The sequence below is a fragment of the Netta rufina genome, assembly GCF_964035555.1.
Source record: "Netta rufina genome assembly, chromosome: 15".
In the NCBI taxonomy this organism is placed as follows: Eukaryota; Metazoa; Chordata; class Aves; order Anseriformes; family Anatidae; genus Netta; species Netta rufina.
Genome location: NC_140138.1, coordinates 6,282,712 through 6,295,299, shown reverse-complemented (window position 1 = coordinate 6,295,299; position 12,588 = coordinate 6,282,712). Strand labels below are relative to the sequence as shown.

Here is a 12,588-nt window from a genome sequence, read left to right as displayed (position 1 = left end):
TTTTTCCTCTGGGACTTCAGCTGTTCTTGGTGCAGTCTGCAGTGTGCCAGCAGAGTGGCTGCAGTGTTTCCCTTCTGTGTTCTGTCAGAGGCACTGAACTCAACTTCCATCAGTTGAGTGTTTTGGTAGCTGCATTTTGAGAACCTGATGCCTATGGGATGCAGTGCAAGTTTCCAGTGCTTCAGGCTCTGCTGTTCTTTGCTTGTGTGCCCCTGTTCTGTTTGATCTGGGTTCTACATCCAGCTGCACATTCGCACTGATGGCATGCTGTGCCATGCCAACCCTGATGTGTCAGACCTCTAGCTCGGGAGGCTGGTGGTTGGTGTTTGTGGGAAAAGGAGAGCTACCACAGGGAAGTGCCTTCAGGGTGCTTTTCGTGTCATTGTTTTCATAGCACCTGTAGAGACATAAGCTGCAGAAATAGCCCAGAAAACAGGCCTGTCCTCCTTCCAAATGTCTTCTTGAAGGTTTTAGGGAGAAATAGGAAAAATGTTCTCTAATAGACTAATAGTAGAGTGTTAACTGACTGCCAAGCCCCCAAATCATGCTCATTTTTTCTCTTCTAGTTTCCAGTTCTGCAGGATAACTTGGAAGTGTATCTGGGACTCCAGCAGTTTGTAGTCACTTCAGGAACAGGTAACCACCGCCATCCAGCAAAAAGTCCTCACTCTTTGAGTAGCTGACTGCAAAACCACTATAGACCTGCTTTAGTATTGCTTCCTCTTCGCTGTGTTGAGGATCTGAAATTCTTACCATCACACATGGTGTGTGATGACTTAGCAGTCAAACTCCAATAGCAAACAAAAGTCTAATAATGATTTTGTATTGGTATGGTTCTTTCCTTGCTCGATACTGGGAGATACCTTGGGTGTTGAGAGCAGCTATGCAGCAGTCCGCCCCCAAAAAAAAGTAATTCTGATCCGAAGAACACTTAAGACATCCTAGGTTTAGTAGTAATGCACAGGGTTTTTAATGTTGTAGCACTGATCTGTGTTAGCAGTCAGAAGTAACTCAGAGGCAACTGGGTGACAGCGTGCTGATGGTACGTAAATGGCAAGCCTGTTACTGAAATTGTAAACAATACAAGATTAGATACGGTCAGTAGAAAGAAACAGATTTTCTTTGAAACATGTTGTTGCAGAATATATTTACTTTTTTAGTAAAAGGTCTGGGATGTTTGGAGACCAGGTGTACGTGGTTGAGCAGTAGGACAATTGCATAGGCAATAAGACTGGCAAATCTACTTAGCTGCATGTTTCTTGTTATCTGACAGATGTGAAAGTATATAACCACATTTCAAATTAGAAGCAAATGCACTCTCTCCAAATGTGCTTCCACTGCTGGAACATCTATTTCAGTCTAGCCAGCAGAGGGAGTCTGGGTAATGACTTTCACAGAGCTGGGATTGCTTTTCTGATGTTGACAGACAGCCAAAAAGGTTGCTGTTTATACATATTTTAATACCAAATAGAATAAAATAATTGTGGAAAAGGCTGAAATTGTTGGTAATGTCATTTTCAGCCCTTAAAGAGAAATTTGAATTGTGGCAGTCAGAACAGCTGAACTTGTCTCACCCGACTGACTGTTTCAGTCACTTGGACTGCTGGGTTTTGAACTGTGACCCACTGCCGAGTTAATTTAAGAAGAATGCTTGCAATGTAATTAGAATAAACTTAGCATTTCCTGTAGCTTTGTAATTAGGTTTCCCATCCCAAAGAGCTGTACTTATTAGTCACAAAGTTACATGCACTTTGAAGGATGAGTTTTCGGACTGCTGTTAGCAGAAGTGAATGTGTACACGTGTGTCTTTTAGATTCACTTCTAGTAAACCAAAATGTCGTTTCAGGTCACAGGCTGAACATCACTGCGGAGAATGATTGCCGTCGTTTGCACTGCTCCTTGAGGGATCTGAGCTCCTTGCTGCAGGCTGTTGGTCGATTAGCAGAATATTTCATTGGGGATGTGTTTGCTGCCAGGTTTAATGATGCTCTTACAGTGGTGGAGAGGTAGGTATGAGGGGGGGTTGCTGTCCCTTCATCAGTACAAGGAACAATCATCACCAAACAAAGCCAAGGTTTCTTTCTACCTCACCTTGTCATGATTAAGTCGAGATACAAAGAACTCAATAACTAGTACCTGAAGCGTTAGGTTCATCAGTGCTGAGTTTCTCAGATGGCTTTTTAACCCTTCACCAGAGAAATAACTAGTGGGGAGGGATAAATAAAATCATTTACTGCAATGGTTGAGGTAATTGTTTTCCAGCATCTGCATTTGTGATGCACTGTTGATTCTGGTGGCACTGAGGGCTATGGTTCAGCTATGGGACTTGGTAGGTCAGATTGATGGTTGGCCTTGATGATCTGGACTGTCTTTTTCAACCTAGATGATTTTATGATTACTTGAGAGCTATCTGTGAGAGCTAAATCTTCTAAACTGGAATTTCCTTTCTAAAAAGATCTCTAAAAGCTGGAAAGCGGGCATTATTTGGTTCTTACCCTCCAAGAAACGTAATTAGTGCATAGTTTCGAATTACAGAATTTCAGAGCCATTACTTTTATGTCGTTTCATGTCCACACAGGAACATCATACTTGTTCCATCTTATCACAAGCAAGGAAATGGGTTCTAAATTACTTTCTACTAAATGGCCTGAATCTAATCTATATAATAGCTAAATATTGACACAGGCTTGTCAAGAGCAGCATTCAGATAAGACATGCGAGTGGGTTTGTACATGCGTGTACCCATCTTGCAGTCTTTTTGTTTTACCATTTATGTATTCACTTGCAGGTTGGTAAAAGTAACGCTATATGGATCCCAGATTAAACTGTACAACATTGAAACTGCAGTACCATCTGTATTGAAACCTGACCTTATTGATGTGTGAGTATGAGATACGTGCTACATGTGATTATATACAAATTTTGAACCTATGTGGGATGGAGGAAACTTTGGATCTCTTAGATCTGGTGTTCTAATTACTAGCTTGGCAAACATTCGGGAAACCGTAAATGTTAGCTAACCACAAGGGTACTTGCTGGCAATAGCCTTGACCTTTACCAGTATTTTGGATCACTGTATCCTCAAATTGATGTAGATGGATTATTTAAAGAAAAATATTTGTGATCAGATGTAAAAATGCCCCTTGCATTAGCTCTAAAGGCAGACCATTTTTCTGCTGTGTACTAGTGGCTGTAAAAGCTTGGCTCTTTTGCAGTAAAATTAGATGGTCTAACAAGTGTTACGATGGTGGTATTTTAAGAAATAGATCTATTTTAAGAAATGAGTGATATGTAGTTTGAGGCTTATGGATTTTATTTTTTGCCACCAAAGTCAAATCTATGACCCAGGTAAAGATGTTTTTTTTTAGCACAAGGTTTTGAGTCCTTGGCTTCCAAACCAAATGTGTGCCTTCCAGCGACGCAGGCTGTTCCTGAAACAAACGAATGCCTTTGATCCAGAAGTTAACATTAAGCGTGAAATCTTGATGCCGCTGGTAGTAGGACATCACTCTAATGCCCTTTTGGAGACCTTTCATTCTCATGGTTGCGTTGTACAAACCTGCTACCTGCCAGCTGGCATTTTGTGAGCAGAATTTAAGGTTGTGCTTTTAAACGTGTCAAATGCTTGTTCTTCCTTCTGATTGTACATATAGGAGCTTCCTGAAAACCCACAGTAGGCTGGATTTCTCCTATTAATTCGAGTTACTGGAACTGAGTTTTATGCAGATAATGTTCCTTTACTTCTCTTTCTTGTTTAAAGTAGCTCGGGAGGCTTTTTTTGTGACTTGTTAGTTAGGGGTTTTTGTCCTTCCCTCTTGGGTCCAACGTCCTTGAATGAAAATGTCCTTGAAGAAAATTGAGATCCATTTTCTAATGGGAGGCTAAAAAAAGGTACATTGTCATATATTTGGAGGACACCTGTCTGATCCCCAAAGCATCATCCTGACTCAAAAAAAAAAAAAAAAAGTGAAATGGCACTCTACCAAAAGTATAATTATAAGGTATAATTATAGTCAGCCTCCCAAATGATGATTGATAATTTGACCTTATCAGTTTGTACTGTTGGTTTAACACTACTGCTCAGTGGACAAGTCCAGTTATAGCACACCTTTAAATATGCCTTGAATGTACAATGTCCAGGACAAAAAATAATTTAGGTCACGTAACTAACAATCACAAGGAATGCATCTGTTCTCATGTAGTGGAAGAATGGGAAAGAGACAAATATACGAAGGCTGGGGGGCATGGGAGGGGGAGAAAGATATCAAGGAAAAGAGCTGATTCAGGAATGAAAGCCTTCACCCTGCTATTAAAATTGTGAAAATACTTCCCTATTTTTGCCCACTGTGCATAACCCCACTGGACTTGCTGACAAATCGTGTGTTCAGGAGGTGGTTGATGCAGACCTGGAAGCTGCCTGCCAGAGATGACTGAGATCTTAAATGCAGCCGCTGTGGTGGGGATGTGTACACATAGGAGGATCTTTGTTTTTGGAGGGAATATCAACATTCATGGACTCTTGTCAGTAAAATCTGCAGCACAGGGATTTGTTGTGTAGGGCACTTGCAATTGGGCAGTGTGTTAGAGACTGGTGACCATGTGTGACGAGATGCCCAAAAATTTCTAAAGGTAATTGCATTGTCCCCTCTTCCTGCTAATCGAGTGGGCACGTGGAATGAATTCTGTGCTGCAAGGTTAGGGAATATGGGAAGTGCTTGCAGGAGTACCTGAGACTAGGTTGTCATGGCACTTGTCATCCTGCAGCCTCCGCTGGTGTGAATTTGTGGTTGCTTTCCCTTCTGTGCCCATTGCTGCGTGGGGCTGGGAAGTCTGCAGAATCAAACGCTGCTACGTATTGCTCTTAAATTTAGTAAGAGATGGGGACCTTCTGAACCTAAACAGGTTGCAAATCTCTTCAGGTGGCTAAATATGATGGGAAAGAGTTGTGAAAAGAAATAGGGATGCCATTCTGCAGTCCTAACCTAATGCTCACTGGCACAACAATCCTCCCAAGGCAGTGTAATACTACAGCTTCAGGCAGGACAAGCGGCTGTCCTGCTCGTGTGCGTGCTGCACGTGTGTCTCTGACTCTTGTTCTCCTCCTCCATAGCCACGCGCAGTCCCTGGCAGCACTGCAGGCCTACTCGCATTGGCTCGCACAGTTCTACAGCGAAGTTCACCGGCAGAACCCGGAGCAGTTCATCTCTCTCGTCTCCACCGCTCTGGAGGCAATCACACCCCTCATCAGCTCTAAGGTCAGTGCTGCACCAGGGGCTGGGGCTGGGTGGCCACGGAGAGCAGGGGGCTCTCGAGCCACAATGTGGTTTGTTCAGGTGTTGAGCAGCCTGCTCTGGACCACGTTGTGGCTCTATGCGAGGGCTGATGTGCCTGCCAGAGCCACAGCAAAGGTCTCGTGCAAGGCTGAGAGTAAGAACAACGCTGAATAATAGCACCACGGGGCAGGGCAAGCTAATACAAGAGTAAGCAACTTACAGACACATCAGGTCAGATGCATGATTTTATAGCTTGAAAGCAGGGAAGTATTTTTTCCACAGTATTAAGAGCAATGACCTGTGTTCTGATTGGTAAATAAATTGAACAGATCAGTTCTGTGATTTTACTTGGAAGGGACCTACAGAAATTGTGAAGTCCACCTGCCCGATCACTTCAGGGCTAACTAATTGTTAAAGCATGTTATTAAGGACGTTATCCAAGTCCCTCTTCAACACTGACGGGCATGGAGCATCAACCACCTTTCTAGGAAAGCTGTTCCAGTGTTTGACCACCTTCACAATAAAGAATATATAAACTATTTTGCTTGCAAAACCTGGTAACAGCAACTCAGTGTGCTGCCACCTGTGTCACACCGCATGGCTCTGGGCAGCCTGACCACGTGCCCCCTCTTGCAGGTGCAGGAGAAGCTGCTGCTGTCTGCGTGCCACCTGCTAGTCTCTTTAGCCACCACAGTGCGACCGGTGTTCTTGATCAGCATCCCTGCAGTACAGAAGGTGTTCAACAGGATCACAGACACTTCTGCTCAGCGGCTTCCTGATAAGGTGATTTTTGTCTGAGATGTGAAGAAATGTAGTAGTGTCCTTGGGATGCTCTGCCTCAGTTACTGTCAGGAAGTATAACCTACAGTGGGGAGGGAGGGGACAGCAGTTCTGTGTGTTGTGTATATCCAGGAAACAGTGACAGTTTGTCAACAGTTCTCTATTTCAAGCAACAGCATAAGGAAAAAACAAACACAGTTGCAACTCTTAGATCTTGTTCCTTTCTCATTTGCCAAGACAGTCCCTGACTGCCTTGCCTTTGCATACTGGCATGTTGATTCTGACATATGGAAAGGGTTTTCTGTGCAACTTGTTAGCATTCCCCGTATCTCACTCCAAATTACTTTTTGTATTACAGAAATACTGAAAAGCGCCAGCAGATGTTGGGTTACTATTTTTTTTTGTATTGTGCAATAGCACGGAGGTATAAAGTGCTGCGTAAGCGTGCACGCTTGCTGTGAAAACCAGACTCAGAGCAATGAAAGTGGCATCATCTCTGTTTTAGCTATGTAAAGAATAGAGATGTCCTGTTGTACAGGAGGCTGGGCAGCGCTGGGAGCTGGTTCCATCTCTTAGGACACGGAGCTTTGCTTCTCTTGCAGAGCTGCTGGTTTTCACTTGGGCTCAGCTTTTGCTGTTGAACTCTTTCCTCAAATAGCGAGCGTTGCTGGATGTCTCGGACAACTGTAAAATATCAGTTTAGGATTGTGCTCTAGTAAAATAAAGTGATTAGCAAACACTAAAATCTTTTCTCTTTGCTTAATGCCTCATTGCCTTTAGGCCCAGGTGTTGGTGTGCAGAGCGCTGTCGAACGTGTTGTTGCTGCCCTGGCCAAATCTTCCAGAGAGCGAACAGCAGTGGGCAGTTCGCTCCACCAACCATGCCAGCCTGATCTCTGCCCTCACGAGGGAATACCGCCAATTAAAATCCAACGCCATCTTGCCACAGAGGAAAGTGCAGATGGAGGACAGTAAGTACAAAGTTCCTTAGCATGTGCTGTCCTCTTACAGATACAGTGCAAACTGCTGATGGGAGTCATTAAGCTGGTTTTTTGATAATTATTTTAGCTGAGAAACTGTTTAGAGGAGGACAGGAAAGGAGCAATGAGTTTCTTCTTCATAAGAGAGACTTCTCTGTGTGTGTAAAGGGCTCTTTCACCCCTGGCTGCCAGTAAGCTGTCCCATCAAAGTGCTGTCTTCCTCAGTTGTTCTGGCAAAAAGAGATCAAGTTTGTAATAAAAACTTGAATAGTAATGATTGTGTTGGGAATGCTGAACCACCTAATAATTGTACTACCATACGACTTTCTACAGTACTAGAAACGTTGATTGGAGGCAGTGTTAATGAAGATTATGGTTTTAAAACTTAAAGGGGAAAATAAGAATTTAATCTAGACTTCGGGAAGTCCTGTAGAGGTGTATATATGTAGGAGGAGAGCTCTGAAATGATGCAGTCCAGGGACCTTTCGAAGCTATTCTATCTGTTTTGAGACTGGTTTTGGGTATGTCTTGTCCTTTTTTTTTTTTTTTTTTTTTTTTTTTTTTTTTTTTTAGAGAGTCACTTGTTTATAAGTATTCTCTCACAGCTTCTGACAAACCTGACATGCTGGTAAGCTCTGTGCAGGAAGAGAGGAAGTGTGGGAGGGGGTTGTTTGTGCCTCACAAAAAGAATATCAGCTGACTGTTCACGTGGTTTTGAACTAATCCTATTCAGTTCTCCCAATGTTTGGGTTGGTTTGTGCAGTGATTTTGTACGATGACTCTAATCATTACTTTCAGAAACGGAAATCTGCAGGATATTTTCCTATCATAATGTGCTTCTAATTTCTTGAGCAGTATTTACTGGGTTGAAAGTAATATTCAAAGCTCCCTTCAGTCCCTGCACCTTGCACTCATTTTGCACTCGAGCAATGGATGCATCTGTAGGGCAGTAAGCCCGTATAATTTAAGAAAGCAACTTGCCACAGGTACTTAACTGAATCTGTTTAAACCTTTAAAATGTGAATGTGCATTGGGAATGTCTTTGACTCCAACCTGAGCTTGGTGTATACACTGCCTTACATGGTGTTCTAGGTACTGTGTGTGTGTGAACTTGATTTCTCTTCATTTTTTGCCTCTGAGTAGTTTTGACATATCAGGAAGTATCACTTCTCTGATTTTGCAGCCAAAGTGATCATCCATCAGACACTCAGCGTGTTAGAAGATATTGTGGAAAGTATCTCTGGAGAATCCACCAAGTCTCGACAGATCTGTTATCAGTCGCTGCAAGAATCCGTGCAGGTCTCACTAGCCCTCTTCCCAGCTTTCATTCATCAGTCAGGTATAACCATAGGACGGGCTTTAATGCTGTGAGTAGCTTTATGACCTACCGATAACATCCCAAGTCTATCAGCCTAGATCTTGGTGTTCATGTGAAGTGTGTGGGCTTGCTGTGCCGAAGTGTAATGTGAGTCTACACTGCTGGGTGGGCTGGGCTGATTCAGAACAGGAAGGGGAGATCTTCTGTCATCTAGAACACAGTCATGAAGGCTTGTCACACTTCCAGAAGGTGGAGATGCCCTGTGTTGCCTTCAGCAGCGAACAGGAATGGAGCTATTCATGAGCACCCAAAAAAGAGCTTTAAAATACTCTGTCTGGCTACCTTTGTCACTTATTTTCTGTCCGGAAGACTGAAGACAAAGAGAAATAGCTCTCATTCAACTTGATCAAAAGATTATTTTTACTACCACTGTAAAGGAGAGGCAGAGATGTAACCAGAACCGTGGCTTGGCCATGTTGTGGCCAGCTACTTACGTTTTCTATCACATCAGCATAGCCTGTATGCCCAGGACTACGGTAGCTTTATGAAGACCCAAGCACTCCAAAAAAAACTTTTGGAGCTAGGTGGGATTTTCTCAGAGAAGCAGGCCTCTGGGGAGGCAAAACAAAGAACTAGAGGATCCAAGACAGCACGCTGCTGTGACTCGAGTGAATTGCTGTCTTCAGTTGCATGAGGCTGCTCGCCTGTTCTGTGCTGGCTGTAAGAGGCTGTATGAAGTAGGACAGGAGCAGTTACAGCTGACCTTGGCTATTCAATAGAGCATGTCGGGATTGAGAGAATTTGCAGCCGACTGCACCAGCATGAAAATTACTTCTGAAGTCAGAAGGATCTTGTCAGTTCCTGGAAAAAATAAAAATAAAAAGGATTTTGTCTCCTGGCCACCCCAAGCTGTATAGCTGTGTTGGATTTCCTTGTATTTCCTGTTAACCCTGTCCACGCAGTGAACAACTGGAGGTCAGCCCAGGCCATTGCAAGAGCTTTCTCCAAGCAGTCTGTGTAGGCAGACCAGACAGAGGGCCCTTGCTGGTAGTATTGTATTTGTTCTGAGTTGTTTGGTGCTGGCTGAGCTTGTCCCTGATGGTCTTTGGAAGTGTATGGACAATCTTTAAGCTCTGTAGTAGTACCAGCTGTTGGTTTCAGTTTCTAGTAGCAACACCGCCGCTATATGTCCAGGAATAAACGGGGTTCCCTGTACAGGAGGAGGGAGATCTGACATAAGACTACTTGATGTACTTGAATGTTGCCATAACACATTCATGTGGCTCTCCTCTTCTATCTTAGACGTGACGGATGAGATGCTGAGCTTCTTCCTCACTTTGTTTCAAGGACTGAGGGTGCAGATGGGAGTGCCTTTCACTGAGCAGATCATACAGACCTTCCTAAATATGTTCACCAGGTATTGTCATGTATTGGTCGCTTTTCCTTTACCCTCAGGATGATTTATCTTGAGCAGCCTAAAGATAAAGCCTTCTAAATTGAATGAGCATGCAGATCTCGGGACATGTTCCTGTACAACAACCTCTTTTTTCCTGTTATTTTAGAGAGCAGTTGGCAGAGAGCATCCTCCATGAGGGCAGCACTGGCTGTCGGGTGGTGGAGAAGTTCCTGAAAATCCTGCAGGTGGTGGTACAAGAGCCGGGCCAAGTGTTCAAGCCGTTTCTACCCAGCGTCATCTCACTGTGCATGGAGCAGGTCTACCCCATCATTGCGGAGGTAGGACTGTTCTCACCAGGTGAAGGAAGAAGGGGAAGGGAAGGCATTGCTGGGGGTGCGGGAGCAATGAAGTTTTTCTGATTTCCAGGAGCTGAAATGTCAGTCCCTATCAGGGAGAGTTGGGTGACTAGACACTAGGAATTGGGAGCAGCGTGGGTGGAGGATTTTGTCAGGAGTTGTTAGACGATAAAATTACAGACGTGCTCAAAGCAGGAGGTAAAACTCAAAACCGAATGATGTGTTCCTAGCATGATCCAACAGTTGCTGAGTTCAACGCCTTCCTTAGAAGGAAATACTTTGCTCTGGTACCTTGGCTGCAAAGCACGACCCGGAGTGGCCACCAGGCAGGGTGCTGGTAGCAGTGGGACCCTGGGGATAAATGGGATTCCAGCACAGGAGCCTGCTTAGGCTTAGAGTTGTTTGTTTTTTCTTTCCTCCTAGCGCTCATCTCCTGATGTGAAAGCAGAGTTATTCGAGCTGCTTTTCCGGGTCCTCCACCATAATTGGCGGTACTTCTTCAAGTCTAGTGTTTTGGCCAGTGTCCAAAGAGGAGTAGCAGAGGAGCAGATGGAGAACGAAGCACAGTTCAGTGCCATTATGCAGGTAACTGTCACTGTTGTCTAAGCTCCCATTCTGTAATGCAGTGTGTGCTGCTTGCAGCAGTGCGTTAAACGTGGCTGATTGGGATTAGACAAAGTCTTGTGTGAAGTCTTGTGTAGGACTGCTAAAAAATCAAAGCAGAGCTGACTTGCTGATCTGCTCATGGGACACAATGCCTCAGTTAACACTTCCTCACTGCTGCTAATTCCTTCCCAGGCCTACATCCTTCATCTGGACCTAAAATATTACTGGTGCTGACCCATTTGCTTTTTTTACAAGTCTTATAGTTTAGTATTAGGACAAATTACTGCTGCAGGAAAGTTTTCCTGAGACCAAGATGTCCTCTAGTTTTATATGGAGTCATAGAATGGTTTGGGTTGGAAGGGGCCCTTAAAGACCACCCCCTGCCATAAGCAGGGACATCTTTCACCAGATCAGGTTGCTGAAACCCCACTCAACCTGACTCTGAATAGCCCCCCACAATGGGGCAACCACAGCTTCTCTGGGTAACTTGTTCTGGTGTCTCCCCACCCTCATCATGAAAAATGTCTTCCTTATATCTAGTCCAAACTGACCTCCTTTCAATTTAAAACCACTGCCCCTTGTCCTGTCAGTACAGGCCCTAGTAAAGTCTTCCTCCATCTTTCTAATAAGCCCCCTTCATATATTGAAATATATAAACGTGAACGTATGTATGTTCATATATGAACTTGTTGTATATTGTTCCATTAAATCTGGTAGGGAAGGGTCATTGGGTAATCCTGTAATCATGAGGAGCAGGGAAGGCAGAGGCAGTACGCCAGCACATGTACAATGAGCACCAGTCGTCTCAGGCTGGGGGATAAAAAAAAAAAAAAAAATCAGCCTTCTAATCGGCCTGTTACAGACCACCTGGTATGGAGCCCTTCACCTGCAGCTTGCAGCAATGCAAACAGAAGCACACTTGCACCATGCTCTGGAAGCTCAGAGCAGAGCTTGCTAGTCAGAGGGCGATGAACGCTGGAGTGGACAGCCACGTGCTTGGGCTTCAGGAGGGAGGGCTCTTTGCAGAGCCTGTCCTGGAGTGCTCGTGGAGGCTCAGTCCCTTCTGATGTACACGTGAAGAGGGAGCTCTTGCACTATGACACGACATATATTGGTATTTCTCTCTTATCTTAGCACCTTTGATGTGAATGAGGCCTGAGCTGGTCCCTGTGCAGAGCTGCCCAAGCATCTTTTCCTCTTGTAGCAGCGTGACACTTCCAAACTTGCCTCAGTGTCTTGGCTTGTTTTTTTTTTTTTCTTTTCTTTTTTTGGTGTGTGTGTGTATATAGGGAGGCATTTACATGATAATTTCAGTATGAGCTGCAGTTGGGTGACAGTACTGGGCTAGTTTTACTACTTGGCTGCTGTTGTTTTGATGCTGGACTTCAGTGTTCTGTAAATGCAAGAACAGCCAGCGTTTTGTTTCAGACATTACTAGGTACTGTTGTGCTGCTTTCCACAGGAGATCTAAGTTCAGATCTAGCTCAGTCTTGAAAGGATTTGAAAGGGTTGTTTTTGTCCATCTAATAATAAATGGCTAATATCACAGAATCATTCAGGTTGGAAAAGACCTCTAAGATCATCCAGTCCAACTTTAACCTCGTGCTAAAGTCCACCACTAAACCATGGTACTGAGCTCTAAATCTGCACATTTTTTGAAGACCTCCAGGGATGGTGACTCAACCACTTCCCTGAGCAGCCTGTTCCAATGCTGCACAACTTTTTCAGTAAAGAAATTTCTCCTAATATCAATCCTAAACCTCCCCTGGTGCAACTTGAGGCCATTTCCACTCCTCTTATCACTTGGTGAATGAACACCAGTAAGAAGGAGTGCTCTTCTCTTCTGGATATCTTGGAGTAGCAACTACTAAAATTCTCCT

The 12,588-nt window shown here is 44.1% G+C and overlaps 1 protein-coding gene across 2 annotated transcripts in view; it reads left to right on the top strand.

Moving 5' to 3' along the window:
* XPO6 (exportin 6) overlaps positions 1-12,588 on the top strand; it is a 52,549-nt gene that overhangs the window by 36,309 nt on the left and 3,652 nt on the right. For both annotated transcript variants that reach the window (XM_084295715.1, XM_084295714.1), the window contains exons 12-21: positions 567-636; positions 1,847-2,006; positions 2,789-2,881; positions 5,111-5,255; positions 5,910-6,056; positions 6,834-7,023; positions 8,216-8,371; positions 9,653-9,767; positions 9,913-10,084; positions 10,526-10,687. In XM_084295715.1, the coding sequence (XP_084151841.1) occupies positions 567-636; positions 1,847-2,006; positions 2,789-2,881; positions 5,111-5,255; positions 5,910-6,056; positions 6,834-7,023; positions 8,216-8,371; positions 9,653-9,767; positions 9,913-10,084; positions 10,526-10,687 (1,410 nt within the window). The remainder of the gene's footprint in view (positions 1-566; positions 637-1,846; positions 2,007-2,788; positions 2,882-5,110; positions 5,256-5,909; positions 6,057-6,833; positions 7,024-8,215; positions 8,372-9,652; positions 9,768-9,912; positions 10,085-10,525; positions 10,688-12,588) is intronic.